Source organism: Alligator mississippiensis, chromosome 1 (assembly GCF_030867095.1).
Source record: "Alligator mississippiensis isolate rAllMis1 chromosome 1, rAllMis1, whole genome shotgun sequence".
In the NCBI taxonomy this organism is placed as follows: Eukaryota; Metazoa; Chordata; order Crocodylia; family Alligatoridae; genus Alligator; species Alligator mississippiensis.
Window position 1 is genome coordinate 309689316 of NC_081824.1, and position 18825 is coordinate 309708140.

An 18825-nucleotide genomic window follows, 5' to 3' on the forward strand; every position below is an offset into this window, starting at 1 on the left:
AGAACCGACAGTGTGGGCAGCCACAAGTAAGCTGGGGGTGGGAGAGCAGGGATCTGGAGTGCTGAGGAGTGCAAGGCTCAATCCAGGGCAGTGGGGAGCGAGAGCAGGTGGCATGTTTCCTCTAAGGCAGAAGTGGGCCAAATGCAGCCTGGGGGCCAGATGCAGCCTGCCAGGCCATTCTATCCGGCCCGTGGGGCCCCTAAAAATTTAGAAAATTAATATTTATCTGTCCTGGGCTGCCTGTCATGTAGCCCTTGATGGCTTGCCAAAACTCAGTAAATGTCCCTCTGCTCAAAATAATTGCCAGCCCCTGTTCTAAGGTGTAGCATAGAGTGGCTGCACTTTTAGTGTAACAGGAGCTGGGTAGCACTGATCAGAGAGAATCCTACCCTGGCATGGCAGAACTTTGAGCCACATAATGAATGTTTAAAACTAGTTTAAGGTGTTCATGTGTGGCCAGTCCAGGGGGTTTAGAGTTCCAGGAGTGGCCCAAAAGTACCATGTAACAAGGCCCTCAGATGAGTTAGGGCCTTGTTACATGGTAACAAGGCAGTTAAAATAATTAAAATGTAGACTTGTTTTTCTTCTGTCATTGAGAAAACAAGAAAACCCCAGTGTAACTACAGCATTCTTTGTGCTGTTTTCTGGTGTTTCATTGTTAGAAGTAGATGGCTAGCTGGAAAGAGACGTTACTATGAACAGGAGTTTGCCTTCCTCAGGAGTTTGATTCCTGGTTACAGTGCTTTATAGGGGCAGTTTACAGTTTATTCTCCATTTCTGATTCCATAAAAAATTACTGTCACATATTGAACAACTAAGAAAATGAATCGTGGTGTGGATTTGTGCAATTTAACTCAAGAGTGACAAGGATATATAATTCCCATGAAAACTTAAATATAAGGGTCATAAAGGTGTTTATGAACATATAAAAACTGATCATTTTTTTTAAAAAATGGCCTATATTGGGAACAAAGCCTTCCTTTGTTAAGCGATGATTTAGTCAGAAATTATTGAGAAATCATCAGAATTAAGCTTATGGCTCCCTTGCACATCTGTAGAAGAATAGAGTCCTAAACTTATTTAAACATACTGTTTGGTTGAAAGAAAAATCTAAGAGATTTCGTTTCAACTGGTAACAATTTCCAGATGTTTCTGTATTTGGTAGGTAGTTAATTGTCAACTGCATTTAAAAAAATTAAAATTTGACTGCTCGAAGATGTGTTTTTACACCTGCTTCTTTGACGATTTATTAATGTATTTATCCTTCTATTTTTATACTGTACTACAGCTGTGGTGTTGTTTTTAAAGCACACACTTTCCCAGTACTAGCTATTAATGTTACAAATTTAAAAGAAACAAGCCACAAATGCTGCATGGATTTTTAGGAAAATAAATTCAACATGAAGCCATATAGCTAAATCTAAAAAAGATTTGTTGAAAAACTCTATACAGGTAATCTGTTCTTAACTTGCTGAATATCTATCCAGGAGACTGTGATAGCTACTTTCAGATTATCAGTGTAATCACTATCTATCTTGTTCCTATCCTATGTTCCATCTTTAATCTGAGCTTGAGACGAACTTCTAACAATTTTCTTTTAATCATTATGGTACAGAAGTATCTTTAGATTGATATAGAAAATTAATTGTTCAGAAAATTAAAGAATTACACAAATTAAAGATTTAAAGGATTTGTTTTTAAAAAGTCCATCTGCAAGAAATGCAGATTTCTTCTCTGTAAAGAGCAAGTACCTTTTCAGCCCCCTAGAACAGTTAAAAGCAATCTGGGTAACAGTGACTGTGAAATGACAGAGGTTATGATCCTTGGGAAGGAATGGAGGGAGAACAAAAGAATAAAGACAAGGGAATTCAAGATCACAGACTCAGGGAATGGGCAGCTACCAATGGGAAGTAGATGCCAGGGGAAAAAAAGTTCAGGAGAATGTGCAGTGTGTTAAAATAATAACATTAAGGACTCAGATAGAAATGATCTCAATGGGAAGGAGAGATTAGAAGAATAGTAATAGACCAACTTGGGTTAGTCATGAGCTTTATTCTAAAAGTAAGAGAAAGACCAAAGAAAAAGTTGGTCCGTAAGAAGAAACACTAATAACAGATGGCATTGAGAAGGCCAAAGTATTTCATGTCTTTTTTTGCTTTAGTCTTTACTAAAATGGTTATCTTTGATTAGACGTCTAACACAATTAACATCAGCAACAATGATGTAAGAATTCTGGCTAGAATAGGGAAAGTGCATATTAGAGGCTATTTAGGAAAGTTAGGTTTTCTGAAAACAGCCATATTTGATCAACTTCGGGGTACAAACTGAGAACTTGCTGAAGCAGCCTTAAAACTGTTAGCAATTATCTTTAAGAATTTATGGAGAACAAATGAGCTTCCAAAAACTGTCAAAGGACAGAGGGCACTTACACACGTTAGAAGCCTGCTCCGGTCAGAGCAGACTCAATACATCAAGTCTGCTGGAGCATATGAATGGACATGCCCTGGCAGCCTCGCGTGTCATGTGTATCAGCAGTGCAGTGCTCCTTTGTGCAGAGAAAATGGTGGTGGTGCACTTTGCACTACAACACATACAATGTGCTCTGGTTCAAAGCGCATCACCACCATTTTCTCAGCTCACTAATTAAAAGTACCCAGCACCACATCAGCAACACATGCAAAAATGCCCAGAGTATCTAACGTTAAGGAGAAAAAGGAGGACCCAGGAAATTATAGATCAGTTGACCTAATTTCAATTTCCAGTAAAATATGGGAATAAATAACCAAAAAAATCAATTTGTAATCAGCTAAAAGGGAATAGCCAACAACAAGTCATGTCTAGCCAACCTAATTTCTTTCTTTCATGAGGTAATAGGCATGGAGAGTATGGCATAAGAAGTAGAGGTGATATATTTTTACTTAGTAAGACTTTTAATGCTGTGTCTTATGACACTCATAAACCAGCTAAAGAAATACGATCTAGGTGAAACTTCTGTAAGGTAGGGACATCACTGGTTGGAAAACTATACTCTAAGATGCGTTATGTCCAACTTGATTTATGAATTGGGGATCTGTCCTGGATTTGGAACTATTCTCTGTTTTCATCAGTGACTTGGATATTGGACTAGGTAGTACACTTGTTAAATCTGCAGCTATTTGGCAAGTACTTCAGAGAAGTGGCAAGTACTTCAAAAAGATTAGAATTAAGAATTATGTTGAAAAAATTGGAGAAATGTTTTGAAATAAAATACGATGGAATTAAATCATGTCAGTTTTAAGTAATATACTCAGAAATAATCAACTGCACACAAAAAAAAGGAGGAAAGGGTAACTGCGCAGACATTTGATAAAAAAGGAATCAGGGTGTCAACAACGTCATACCATTGCAAAATAAGCACCATGCTGGATTGTATAAACAAGAGTATTTTATAGAAGACACATGAAATAATTCTTCTACTCTGCTCAGCACTGGTAAAATCCTCAGGTGGTATATAAGAACCTGTTTTGGGTACCACTCTTCAAGAGGACTAATTAGAGACTCCCAAGATAGCAATAAAATGTATCAGTGGTCTTGAAAATGTGCCCTCGGAAGACAGATTTAAAGACTTGGGTTTATTTAGTCTAAAAAATGGAAGACTCGGGGGAGGCATATAACATTGTTCAAATATAACAGAGGTCATTGGAAGGAGGAATATAATAATTTGTTCTCCGTGTTTACTGGCATAGGACAAAACAATGGACTTACAATAAAACACCTAAGATTGAGGTTGGACATTAAGGCTAAGTACAGACAGTCAAAAAGCCCAAAACTGAATTGATTCAGTCTTCACAGGTTAGTCTAAGCTCCATAAATTGAACCAGTAGGCAAGTAAGCAGACAGTCACTTTTGATTCTGGAAATGCAGCCATGCCTGCACTAGCCCAGGCCAGAAGCTGGGTTGCACTAGAGCACACTTCCCTGCCTGGCTGCAGCAGACAGCTTGGGCCATGGCTAGCCTGCTCACCCTCCAAAGGTGGGACAAAGCATCCTGGGATGCTGGGGGACTGTGAGTTTACTTAAATCTGGAGGAAATCTGGGGCAAAAGTTCAATAAACCAATTTAGCCTATATCAGTTAAGTCTGATTCTACATCTATTCAGGTTTATCTTAAACTGGTTTGGGCCATTTTGAAAATCTTTAAAAGCAAGTTAGGCAGACATCTGTCAGGAGTGGTTTAGATATAGTTGATCATGACTTGTTCCAGAAGGATAGGCTACAGGACCTCTCAAGGTCTATTCCAGCCCCATTTTCTATGATTCTAGTACTAAATGACTGAAGCAATGGGGATTCCCTATTTTCTTTGGAAAGCTATTTCACAATCAATTTCACCTTGCTGTTTCCTAATAGCCTACATTTTCCTGTGCTCAATTTCACCCCATAGAAACTAGTTACATGCTAGCCCATTCCTCTTCAAGCCTGCTATTTTTACCATTCAAGCACTTGTGCAAGATTATCTGCTTGAGTCACTTTGGGCTCAGCCTAGGCATATTTATTTATTGTAATCTTTCCTTTTAAGTGACCTTGATGCATCTGACTTTTATTTTTATTTATTTGTTTATTTTGGTGTTTCACTGAGTTACCTCCATATAATTGATAAGTCTCATTTTGAGATCTGAATAGCTCTGTGCATTACTTCTGTTGTGGCTTCACCACTGCTATTTACAGAATCTGTCATCTTAGTTGCAAGCTCTGAACAAGATCAGGTTGGTCCCTGTGATGCTAGGTACTGTTTAAACCCTTAGTAAAAGAAACTACTAGCCATAAAGAGTTTATGTTCTAAACAAAAAAGACAGACAAAAGGTAGTGTAGAAAAGAGGTACAGAAAGATTAATTTGCCTGCCTATGTTGATAGAGTAGGTCTGTGTTAGACATGGGATTTAGAATCTAAGGGTGCCTATACATGAGCAGCGAGGCTACTTCAACGCACTCTAATTACAGGACATTGGAGCAGACTCGATTAATCTGAATGGCAATTACTGCACTCCAACAGCCTTCAGCATCTTGTGTCATGCATCTGATATATGTATACATTGTGATTTTTAATGTTTTTCTTGTTAAAGTTTTCATTTGTTTACACTCCTGAAACAAGTGTATAAACACTATAATATTTCAGTAAAACCATGGCCTGTGCTGCCTCTCTGATCTGCCTAATCTATGACAAGATGTTTCTAGATATGCTTTTCAGGATTTGATTTGTTTGGTTACTTTTTAAAGTCATATCAGATAATACTCACCAAGAAATTTCTTACATAGAAGTATTCTAGGTACCTGTGCCAGATGTTTTAAGGTATGCTTTCTATGTCTCTAAAATTACTGTAGGAAGTCAGATAGGAAATCATTCAAGGATGTTCTGGGTAGAAGTTGTGCAGCAAAACAAAGACATAAAATTTCTCTGTAGTAGTGATACTTCTTTTCCTCCATGTTCTAACACAATTCTATGCTCAGTGTTAAAAGAAAGTGATTCCATTTTATATTCCATGTTACATGAAATTGTAAGGATTGTGCAGTACCAAATGCACAACCCCTTTGGGTTCACTACACATATATATATAATAGCAGCATCTAGTGTGGGATACTAGGCATCAGATTTTCCTTAGTGAATAATAATGAATAATAACATGTACAGTAAAAATTAATAGCAAACAACACATGAAAGTCTTAAAAAGAAAAACATTAAAAATCATGATATATACATATAAACATTATATTAGTCCTTGGTAGCAACCAACCTGCTAATCAATTTTACTGTCCCTAATACTTTTCATATTCTGAGTCCAATTAGCAGCAGATTGAATCTACCTTCTCTAGAGCCCCTGTATGAATCCAACACGCTTGTGTTATTTTTTCTTCCCAGCAGGCACTCAGCATAGGATGCCTGCCTCTCTGGCTGAGAGAAATGTCATCCAAATTTCCCCTCAGCACTGGACAGATTTGTTACCTCACTGAACCCTGATCAGTCTGTATTTTCAGTAGGACAGTCCATTTCAGTCTTCCAAACCTTGCCCTTATTCACAGAAATTTCTCTGAAAACACCCCACTCTAGGACCCAGTTGCTATGCACACTCCAACCTTGTTGCTAGAAGAGAGAAGATTTTTTCTCCACTTGACTTCAGTGGTACCCCCAATATCACTCCCAGCCACTGTCATATTCCCACTGACTAGACCCAAGAGGGTCTCAGTGACCTATGCAAGATGGATGCATTTTGAAACATTCCCTTCTACAGTACAGAGGAGTTACAAAGTCACACCAGAAGTTGATTCATTTTGAACCAACATAAATAGAAGGAATGGAAAATAGCAAAAGCAAGCCACCATGAGGTTATCTATGTAATAACCCCCCTTCTCCCCTCCCCTCTCCAGTTCTGAATGGAAAGTATGTGATGGCATAACACCCAAAATGGCTGAACAAAAGAATACAGCAAGTGGTTGTTTCATCAATGCACTAGCAATTTATAAATTATTTTCTTTTTCTAAAGAGATGAAAGAGATCAGAATCATGATACATATAATGTTTAGCCTCTCATTTAGAAAAAAAACAACAACTGCATAACATGGGGAAGACCTACAGGCAATGGTTAGCCTGAATTTTTATTCAATGAGATGGAAACATTTGGAAATGGAAGGTCTGATAATTTATGAGGATGTATTGAAATTCTATTGTCCCTCTAAGATGACATTTGAAAAGAATACTGAAGAGTTACCAATACCCTATAGATGTCTGAAACTGGGACCTAATATTGGTCTGGTAGTTCAGTATCGTACAACAGGTCAAATCATGCTAGGCAGGCCGAATGGCCAGAAGCTCGCAACTCATAGACTTGTACCAATATGCCAAAATCATCTGGTGAGCATTGAGATAGAATAGCACCTTGCAGGTGTTCTGGTAGGTTCTTGAGGATTTCAAGAATGCATGGTTTCAGAATAGCTCCATTGTGTAGACTTTCCCAGAGGTGGAGAACCTAGAAATTTCTGTATCCATGGTACTCAAGGACAACCCCAAAATATAGAGCTCTGCATACTTCCAGGGTAAGTGGCTCCTGAAGTACATGGTGCCTGGATTTCCAGGATGTGTGGCATACAGCCAGCAGACTAAAATCCTGGGAAGCTTTTAGGACCCAGAATCAGCTCAGTCCCATGTGCAGGGATCAGGGTCCTGCCCTGTCTTGATGTAATACATTTCCATTGTTATGTAGTGGATAACAATTGACTATACCTCTTTTGGGATCTAGAGAAAGGTTGGACATGGCACACTGTCTATAACTTTTTGATGATTTTTCATCTAGCTGGAATGTTTCTAAAGCACCCTGAGTAGCTAAAAAAATATATCTTTATGTCTAATATTTATGCAAGAGGCATCCAGAATGTAACAAGGGTTTATTCAGTTAAAGCTAGGAAACAAAAAAGTTCCCCTTTGTTACCAAATTTGCCCATTACTTTGGGGTGTGCTCATTTATTAGGGATACTTTCTAGGGTCTTAGTGATTCTGTCAATGTGCTGCTTGTGTTATTATACGGAGCTGTATTTCTCCCTTCTGCAAGCCCTCACCCCCAGTGGAGCTATCTTGCAGGACTCAATCTCAATGGGACTGGGTTCCTCCAGTCACCAAATCAGTCATACACACAAACACACACAAATTAATGTGACACGCCTGATCTGGCCGGGCTGATCAGCATGGACAGGCTGACACCCTCATATGCCAAGAATCAGTTCATAAGAGCAACAATAAAATGCAGTCAGACACAAGCACACAGGTAAACAGAATCCCTCTGAATCCGGCTGGGTGTCCAGCTGACACCCTCATGGGCCAGCGTTCAGTTCATAAGGGCATGTCTGAGTCAAACTGGGTCAATCAGCCTGTACAAGCTGATCCCCTTATGTGTTTCAAACTCAGCACATCCCAATCTTGGCCTCTTGATGAGCAGACCCCACAATAATTTAGGCTTCACAGGGATCTTTAGCATAGGTAAAAGAAGCGTTGCTGCAGAGCACAGGAGCAAAAAGAAGCAGAGAAGGAAAAATATACCCAATTACTACCAGTTTGACCATAAAAGTTATTTATTGCTAAGCATATGAAATATATAATAGTACTAGTAGTAATAGACATGCAAAAGAAAAACAAACACAAACAATGACAATACTACCCTGGTTTCATTAAGTATTTGGGGAAACTTAGCTCAAGCTTAACTGATACAGGTCAGGTTCAGAAGTTTATGCCTAGAAAGAAGAGAGAACGCTGGGAATCTCACCGAGTCCACGGTACCCAGGCTGCAAAGCTGACAGGCACAGTCCGTAGCACAATCCTTGAAGAGAGAGACGATCTGTTCTTCCAGCGTCCCAAGAACGACAGGGGATGGTGTCAGCACAGGAGTTTTTTTCTTCTTCTTTCTTTCTCCTTCCTCCTGCTTCTTCTTCTTCTTTCTTTTTTTCTTTTAAGCACACACACACATTTTTATACCCTCAGTTCAGTTGCTTTGAACCACCCTCAGTAGTGTAAATCATTGTCTTTTCTATTGACAAGGGGTTATCTGGTTTGGACCATCTCAGGAAACTGATTGATAATCAGGAAACACTTAAGATTAGGGAGTAACCCAAATACTTGGGAGCCAGCTTGAGATTCCTATGGATGGCAGATATCCTGATGGGATATCTCATGGTTTCTTCAGGAACAATAGATAGCTTGCAGTATCAGGATTTTGGATTTTTACTTGTTGTGCACAAGCCTCAGCTTAGCATGACTTTTCCAGATCTTACTATAGTCTTTTAACAGACTTAAAGCAATTATTGGGGTGCTCATAACCTTTTGTGGAGAGGACTCCCACCAGTCGTCTCGGGAAAGATACGACAACACCTGGGATTAGGGCTCCAGCAGGCTGGATGCTGTGATGAACCCTTAACCATTGTTCAAATGTTGCCCATACCCCCTCAGACTCGGTCTCTTGCCTCAGCATTCCCTAACCCGGCAACCGAGTTTTAGTCAATCAAGTTTAAATAGTCCTCCCATAGTGGGACCGGGGAATGTACGGCCCGAGATGCCTATTAAACTTAGAGCTGTGTGTGTGTGTCTGGGGGGAGAAAAGTCCTTAGCAAATCCAGATTAGAACTGGTCTGATAAATGCTGAGCTGGGTGTGTGTGAACATGGGTTAATTAACATTGGAAGCACAGATTCCCCATCATGCAGCGCTCTCCTGCTTCTCTGGTCCCACAATTCACTGCAGTCTCTGCTTCAGGCTTTCTGTTTTCCATCTCTCATGTAAATGAATGGTCATCTGGTTCCATCTCAGATGCAGATGAGACCGAGGGCAGTTGTTCATTCTTATCACCCTTATCTGGAGAGTTTTAGGTGCGTCTCTCACTGCATCTTAATCAGTTTCGTTTATGTAGAGGAGGGGAGGGAGGGGGGTGAGTCCTTTGTGAGTCAGACAGACTGCATCCTGTGCCAGGGTTGCCCAAGAATACAGAGCTGAGGTGTAACACCTTGTTAATCTTTTGATATTTTTAGCTCATAATAAAGTATTAGAATACACTAATGATCTTATATTAAATTGTAAATATACACTCATACAAAATTTCCCCATGCAGTAGTACATAAAGGAAAGCAAGAAGGAAGTTAGTTTATTGTTGTTTGTATGGAGCCTTCAGTTATGAATTCAAAATTAAAGGCAGTCTAACAAGATTAAATATGATAATTTGTACAGAATAATAGCTAAGGGATTATTTTTGCCCAAGTTTAATAATTTTCTTGTAATGACAACAGAAGTCTTTTAAGTGAGCATTTTTTAAAATGTTACAGAAAGAGTTGTGGTAGGGTCATTGGTATATTATATTTAGCTTACATAGTGTATACTAATCATTTGACATAATTGACATGCCTTATAATACAACAATAATTTCAGAACACTAAAAAAATTATCATGTAATTCTTCCCAATATAAGGTGGTGGTATATGGTTATCCACCTGAAGATTGCTTGTTGTTACACGAGTAATCTCTAACAATCAATTTATAGCCATGTAGTATTTCATGTTAATTAATGCCTGCCCCCCACCAAAAAAACCTGCCACCTTGTATATAATACTATAATACTTGAACTTTTTGAAAACATAAGATGTATGAAAATCAGGAGTTTTTTTCTCGTTGTATTTACCTGCCATAACATTTCTGAATTATTAGCAATGTAAATTTTATCCATTATTGCTACATGTTTATCTTTATTTGCATCTTTAGGTACATTGATTAGTTATGTTGAACATATTTTATAGCATATTAGTTTGAAACATTATGTCTGCCATTACAGTAGCAATAGGGGGTAAAACAGATGGTTCTTTTTTTATTTTATGTTCCTAATAAAAATATTAAGTTTGTGTTTTAAATCAGTAATCATTCTCTATTTCTCTTTTTAGGTCTTCATTCCTTTGAAGGAATTGGAGCAGTTTAACTTTGATATACAAAAATTGCTTGAACCACTGGAGGCTGAAATTCAGCAGGGGGTGAATCTGAAAGAGGAAGACTTCCACAAAGATATGGTAAATTGGTTGTGATGGAAGTATTGAATGAACTAGGAATGAAAACTAAAAAAAAAATGAAGCAGAAATTAGAAACCTTTGCAGTTGCATTTAAATCATTAGACAGGAGGACTTAAATTCTGTTGTTCTATTGTAAGCTCAGGAAGCTCAGTTTAGCATTTAGCGTGAGAGATGCTTTACTTTTAGTGACATCGTTATGGTTTAGTTTTTGTTTGAAGAAAAACAATTTTGTGGTGATCAGCATGGCAGAGTGAATTCTGAATTTAGGAACTTCAGCTCAATAATCAAGTATGCATTTTTTTTGTGAGGCAGTCCAACATATTAGCATGTTTTTATAAATGCATTTAAAGATAACTCTATAGCAATTCTGAAATGAGTGGCCGTGTGCATACATTTAAATAGCCTGGAAGAATTCTCTCAAGTTTGTTCATCTGGTAGAGAAACTTACCCAAAGCTACATATAGAGACTTTTGAATACTGAGGCCCTGAAGAGTTGAGACCTGGCAGTGCTAACACTGTGTAGCCATGGCAGGGGAGCCCTAATACGCACATCTCAGCACACTTTGCAGGCTCCTTTAGTCTGCTTGGCAATAGATGGCAGCAGTTCATAGGGTAACCCTGATTGGCTGATCTAGACTGCCCATGGTCAGCCTGTGTTTCCTTGCAGCATAATGTGGAGATTGTGAAGGGTGTGTGTTCTGCTCCCTGCTGGAGAAGCAGAGTCCAGCAATCAACACCTTATCTCCCTGGGAAGGGAGAAAGGGATGCTGGAAGACTATGTTGTCTTCTGAGAGAAGTCACATAATGTCCAGACATTTGCTTTCCCAGGAGAAAAAGCATGAACATCTATACAGTGTTGGGTTCTCCTGTGAAAGCCACAACTCTCTCAGGAAAAACCAAATGTCTGTATGAGGCCAGTGTTAACACATCTGTTTCTTTTAATAGATAACACTCTTTTGAAGGCAGTTCTCATTACAGGTAGCTGTTTTGAAGCCATCAAGGTCACTTTCAGGGCAAATCATCAACTGGCTTAAATTGTTATTGGATCACAATGAGTTTTGAGTATTTATACTCGTTGAGTCTTTGCCCCTTTTTAAATAAAGATGCCTACCTCTTTCTCCAGATAGATTTCAAATCCTGAAGTTCTCAATTTTAGTGGCATAAGGTGACTTTTACCTTTCTGGACATTTAGGGCATGTCCACACATGCAGGCATGTGCACTTGCAGCAGCTCATATAGGAGCGGCACATATGAGCCAGGGATTTTTGCCTCAGCGCACATGCCCAGACAAGCACTTTGGTATGGGGCAAATAGTACCAGTTGGGGCAAATTAACCCTGCCCAGCTCCTTCCAAATCTGCAGCCGGGGGAGATAGAAGTTGGGGCCAGCACCTGTGTATAAAAACCTGCCCTGGCCAGCAGCACAGGGCTACTTGCCACCAAGAGCTTATGAGGCCCATACACTTGGTATCTTCAGACACTACCCCTTGTGCTAGCTGGACTGCTGAAGCAGCCCTAACCTGGAGTGGCCCCTGCCCCTCTATCCACAGCAACAGTCTGGCAGTGGGGGCTGCTGCCTGGCTGTGACCTGCTGCCACCCATGATAGGATCTGCCCCCTTGGACCTGTGCCCCTGCCAGACCCAGATGAGGTGCCCCCACTCTGCCATTTGGGCAACCCAAATTCTCTCATTAAAATACCCATAATAGTGGTCTTCCACTATTAAAATGAAACACCACCACCACCATAGAAAGGTCAATGTTTTCTTGATATATGTACATGTGTAAATCAATTGGGGGGGGGCATTGGGGGAATTTGTGGGTGGGGGTAGGGTTTGTGGGGATGAGGTTTGGGGAAGTATGGGGCTTGTGCAGGGGCTTGGGGTTTGTGGCTGAATATGTGGATGAGGGGTTTCTGGGGGTGCCTTGGGGATGTGGGTGGATTGTGGAGGGACTGTGGGTGTGGGGTGCCTGTGTGAGGGGGCTGCTAAGGGGGGGTGGGTCCCCTGCCCCCCCACACAGTGCAGTCCCGCCACACAGCACATGGACTGTCCGTCCCGCAAGGCCCACAGCTTACCCCCTACAGGGCCCTCCCCCCACAGGGTCCCATTCCCCCTCCCCCACAGGGTCCCAGCCCCTCCCCACAGGGCCCACAACACACCCCAACAGCAGCAGTAGCTGTTATGTGCTCAGGGCCTGCTGCAGTCAGAGCCCCCAGCGGCTCGGTGTGACCTCTGAGCCAGCAGTGCTCGTGCTGCTCATTGCGGGTCCAGCTTGGTATGGTGTGGTGTAGCACGGGGCCATGCACCTTCAGGCATCCCTGCGCCGCTTGCACTGTCACCCAGGGCACCATATCATTCACAGGGACCAGGTGTCATACCAGGCCAGGACCTGCCTCCAGCAGCAGCAATCTCAGACCTGCAGTGTGTGAAAGGAGGAGGCACGAAATGGGATCCAGCCTGACATGGCTTGCTAGCATGCCTTTACACAGGACTGGGCAGTGCAGCTCCGGGGTTTGAGGTTCTTATGCAGAGATGAGCTAGTTGCATGGCCTGTGCCAGGTCAGGCCGGCGGGGCACGTTTTCCATGAAGCTTAGGCGGTGATGTGTCATGGTCTGTTGTAGGCACAGTGCTGTGGCCATGTGCCACTGCCTGAGCCTAATGGAATTTTCAGGTACCAAATTTTGAGTCCACACTGCCCATATGCAGTGCAGGGAATGTTTTTTTGTTCCCAGCATGCATCTTGTGGCATCTTAAACTGCTTTGAGATGCCACAAGAGGAATGTGCATGCTAGTCTGGACATTTAAGGGGCATTTTCAAAGGTGCCTTCTCTAAAAACACTTTTTCTGTCAGAATACTTATTAGAAATTGAGTTGATGGTGTTTTAGGACAAAGAAACAAAACATTTTTTCCAGGCCTTCCTTAATTATGCAACTCTAAAGTTTGCATGCTTGATATTATATTTAAAAACCATTGTATTTTTATTATAGCACACACAAGTGCACATTGGACAATTACTTTCCAAGAGAATATATAGAGGTTTTATGTATATCTGTCTCCTAATGTTTGTTTATGTAATGATTAGATAGATTAAAATGCACATTATCATTTACATTTTTTTAATCAGACTGAAGACAATGAGACTACTGTAAAAGAATTACTGGAAAGGGGAGATACTCTTCAACAAAGAATCACAGATGAGAGAAAACGAGAGGAAATAAAGATAAAACAACAGCTATTGCAGACAAAACATAATGCTCTCAAGGTACAGGAGCTAAACTCATGTTTCTAAAATAACATGCCTTTTTTTCTTCATTTCAGGGCAGTATTCTGTTAGTATAAATTAAGCCTGATTAGTCTGTTGGTGCCTAAGAAGTGCAACTGAACATACATATTTGCTTCCACATTCCTGATTAAATGTTTTTGTCTCTTGATGATTTGGGGATAAAAGTTATTTTAAACATCTGGATTAAATGGTAAAATGTTATCCCTAGACCACTGCAATTTTACAGACAGATGACTGCTAAATTTCAGACTGTGAGATTGTTTGCCTAACAATATTTTTTTATGATGCAGCCTACCCTGTGCATTTTTTCCTACAGTATTCCACACGCTCAAGCTCAGATAGAAACATTTCTCACGAATAATTAAAATTTTTGTGCTACAGAATTAAATTACTGAACTGAACAGAAATATTTAACCTTCTGGAACTTCATGCCTTAAATTTTATGTTACTGGTAGTGTATGATTTCAAAGGAACTGCTGTCCCTCACTCTGTTTATAACTATGATAGGATAAGTATGCCTGCCACAAGGTCTAGTACTCAGGTACCTGAAGTCCAATGCTATACATTTAGTTGAGTTCAAAATCACGTTCAGATTTCATGATTAACTATTTAAATGACCATACCCTGTCCAGAATTTTAATTAGAACACAGTGGCCACATCTACAACAGATGCTGACTGCGCAGTAGCTTGTTACTACTGTGTAGAAGCATCACATGGCACGAAGCATGAAGTGATGCTACTGTGCTTTAGTAATGAGCTACTGCATAGTCAGTGTCACCAAAAAGCCATTTGGGGATCTACGTGCACTAATGCCAGTTACTACGCAGTCATTAATACTTGTGTATGCAAGTACTAAATGACTGCACAGTAACACCTGTGCAGTCAGCATCTCATGTAGATGTGGCCGTTTATGTGGTTCTCTTTTTTTCCATATGGCCCTTGCTCTATCGAGCATGTCACACTGTCATATTATATCACAAGGATTTTTTTTTTTATACTTATGGTAACTTGAAATCAAATCAGTAATAACATTTTCAGTGTTTCAGTGAAATGCCATGTAATGACAAAATTACCTTATAAATAAGGTAACTGAATCTTGATGACTCTTGGAAGAAAATATTCAGTGCCATAAAAAGCAGCTACAGGTTCTATCCAATAGCTTGTTTATCAGATTTATCAGGTTTTATTAGATGTTGGTCAGGGATTAAAGACAAAACTGATCAAATATCCTTTAGCAATTCTTATGTTCTGTTAGTCATCTTCCAAATAGGTGAAATAATTCTAGTTATTTTACTTTTCTCTCCCTCTCTTCCGTTAGCCTTCAGGAAGATGTTTTTGGACTTGGAAATATGGCACGCTTACATTTAATTATTATTTATATTATTAGCAAAGTAGTGCCTTTGCTTTCCAGGTGGATCTTTTAAATGTTTACAACTGTATGAAATAAGAAAAACAGACATATGAAGACCCTATTATGTTGTATCCATTTTAGTGAAAAGTTGGAGTTCATAATATTTTCCTTTGAGCAATCCAGGATTAATTTGTAACTTGTGCTGAGATGAAGATAGAAAGCTATTTGCAGAATTATAATGTATTACCTTTAATTATGATAAAATGGAATTCAGATCCATGTTATTGACCAGATCGTTACTAGCTATGTTTACAAGGAATGGGGTAATTGATTTTCTTTTGGGTGACTCAGTGAAAGCATTCAACCTTGGCAGATAAAGCTCAATGGAATATTGAACAGTTTAAGCCAATTCAAGCTGAGTATTTTCTTACATAAAATTATAGAAAATAAAATAACATTTTTATTTTTTGTTAATGGTAAGTTAGCTATGTACAAATACATAATAAAATACAGTATCCCTTGATTTATACACTTCCTCCTTCAGTAACATTTAAGTAAAAAAAATAATGCTGTGTCACTACATATCCTTGGTAATACTTTATGCTCAAATTACCAAAGTGATACTTTAAAATAACACTATCTTTATGTAAAAATAGAAATTAGAAACCACCTGTCATAAACATGAAGCAGTTTTCACATGTAAGCTGACTTTTGCAAAATCTGTTTATATAAAAAATATTTCTTCATTGAAATGGTTTTCTCCTGAGTAACCATTCAGACTGCACAGGCTTTAGTTTCTCAAGATGCTACAAAGTATGGCAAGCTCACCTATGGCTAGATTTAAATTGGGCTGTTTCCTGCTGTCCAGTAAGTATTTTGGAGTATGACTGTCTTATAAAATGTTGGCATTTACTTAAAATGTACCTCAGTTTTAGCTGCTTGACTATCAGGGAATTCTTCAACAATTTATGTAGCATGTAAACAAGAGACAACTGTAAAATTTCCCATAATAATCAAAGTAGCTTACAGCAAATGATAAGAATATATATATAGCCTGTATTCAGTTAACTTTTCTACGTGACTGGAACATAAATGTCATAATCGAGTTAAAAAAAACAGGTACTTGTTATAAGCATTTTTTACTTATTTTCTGCAACATATACTCATGCCAGTGTGTATATTGTAAGTCTTTTAATGATATTCTAATAATGTCTGCACTGTGAACAGGATTTAAGGTCTCAAAGAAGAAAAAAGGCTTTAGAGATTTCTCCTCATTGGTATCAGTACAAGAGGCAGGCTGATGACCTAATGAAATGTTTGGATGACATTGAGAAAAAATTAGCCAGTCTACCAGAACCCAAAGATGAACAGAAGCTAAAGGTAATGTTGTTTTGGGATGACAATGGTAGATCTTTGAGACACTATTTTAATAATTTTAAATACAGCAAATATACCAATTCCTTTTATATATTTGTATATATAGATATATATACATAACAATGCAGTATATCATTTTTGTGTCTTATTGAATAAATATTGCTAGTCCTTGTTCAAACTAATATATTTCTTTGTTGCATTTTGTTTCTTGTATTCTTGTAAATGTTATATGGGATGTTATAAAAATTATAATTAAGACTGTAAATATTTTTGTTAATAATGTGGAAAGCGTACACTGTATTAAGAAACTTCAAATGTTTTCTAGTAAAAATTGTAATTGACTTTATGTATCTTTGTTCCAGATGAACAAATGACTTATCGGTATATGGATGACCACTCTCTCACGTTAGCACATTCATTTTCATCAGAACATATTCATACATCATTGTCAAAACTCAAAATATTTATTTACATGATATCAAAAGATGTTTATGATTTACTTAGCATTGGCTTTCTTTGCTTCATTCTCTGAGTTTCTCACAAAGTTAAAAAGGAGTTAATATATTCACACACTCTCTAAACACTGATCGTACATAATATGTTACCCTAATAGATGATGATATCTCCAGTTGCCCTTCACAAAACACTAGAGAGAACTAGGAGAAAAATTGTTGGCCTTTGTTGAATAATTTTAAGAATACACTAGTTATCAATATCTTTAATGACAATTTGCCTGAAGATTCTTTAATCTCAGTTTTGTTTTGTCTAAATGTAAAATCAGACTTGAAACAACTGTACTTTTGCTATTGTAACAATAAAGTGGAAAATCTTTGAAATTACAGTTTTGACATTTTTGCTAATTCTAAGTTGATTGATCTAGTTAGCTAACTGCCCTGGGCCCTGTATTGGTTTTGCTCACTAGGAAATTGATGGAGAATTGGAGAAGAAGAAAGAAGAACTGAATGCGGTGCACAGGCAAGCTGAACGCTTGTCTAAGGATGGGGCTGCAAAAGCAGTGGAGCCAACCCTGATACAGCTCAGCAAGCGCTGGCGAGATATTGAGAGCAAATTTGCTCAGTTTCGAAGACTCAACTATGCACAAATTGTGAGTTGTTACTGGCAAACCTATATGTTTGCAACTACTACTACTAACAGCATCCTACTAACAGAGTTCCAGGTGCAGTACCAAGTCCACAAATTAAAAAAAAAAATCTATTGTCAACAAATGGGAAATTTTATATTCCAATAAAATAGGACTCTTGTTTTCCATTTAGTTTTAAAATTGCCCTTTAATAAAACTAATTACAGAAAACTCAGCAATGAAAACACATGTTTATTTTGTTGCCTCATTCTTTTCCCATAACATTACCAGTTTAAATATGTCAGTTTACCATGCATTTATTTTTTCAATAAACATGTGTACTTCAAAAAAATGTATTCTTTTCAAACTACACTACCATCCCATGCAAAATTTAATTCCATTTTTTATGTATTCATAATGAATAATATACATATGTAGGAAGAGATTGCAAGATTTCTTCTTATACTACTTGTGTTTGGCTACCTCTTCAAATACTTCAAGTCTTAAAAGAAGATTTTAATCAGAAGTTGTTTTTGTTGATTGACAGGATAGAAGCATCTGTGCTGTAGCAAGATCTTAATTATATACAGGGAATAATGATTATTAATGGTTTATCTTTATTAGATGATAGAGGGGAACATCGGTTGTCACTATTTTAGATACATATACAAAATGGATACTATGAAATATACTTATTTTAACCATTTTTTAATATTCACAATGTTCTATTTTTTTCATTTTCTCTCAATATGGAAAATTAATCTCATTAATATAATTGGTGATACCAAATACAGTTTTGGCATCTTGTAGTTTTGGGGAATGTTAGGGTCCTCCTACATGTTCACATTAAATCTGGATAGAAAACAGCTATAGAGTTGTTACACATTTTCAAGCACTAACTTTATAAGTGGTTGGCATTTTTTTATAGCTGGCTAATTCATTTTATTGTGTGATAATTACTTTGCATGTGTGGCTGGTCTTAATTTATTGCACAGTTGACCAGCATAATGATATATAACATGTAGCAGGGGACCCAGTGGTAAACAGATGTTTCTACAAAAATTCTTACATGGACATTTTTGTTTCAGTATTGGCATAGCAGATATGTTACACCTACAGGACAAAAATATATTTCCATTAAAACATGCTTCATATTATACAAATATTCAAC

At 38.3% G+C, this 18825-nt stretch overlaps 1 protein-coding gene across 11 annotated transcripts in view; it reads left to right on the plus strand.

Moving 5' to 3' along the window:
* The window catches only part of DMD (dystrophin), a 2172325-nt gene that overhangs the window by 1090124 nt on the left and 1063376 nt on the right, over positions 1-18825 (plus strand). For all 11 annotated transcript variants that reach the window (XM_059720821.1, XM_059720816.1, XM_059720817.1 and 8 more), the window contains 4 exons: positions 10438-10560; positions 13686-13823; positions 16424-16576; positions 17496-17678. In XM_059720821.1, coding sequence (XP_059576804.1) covers positions 10438-10560; positions 13686-13823; positions 16424-16576; positions 17496-17678 — 597 coding nt within the window. The remainder of the gene's footprint in view (positions 1-10437; positions 10561-13685; positions 13824-16423; positions 16577-17495; positions 17679-18825) is intronic.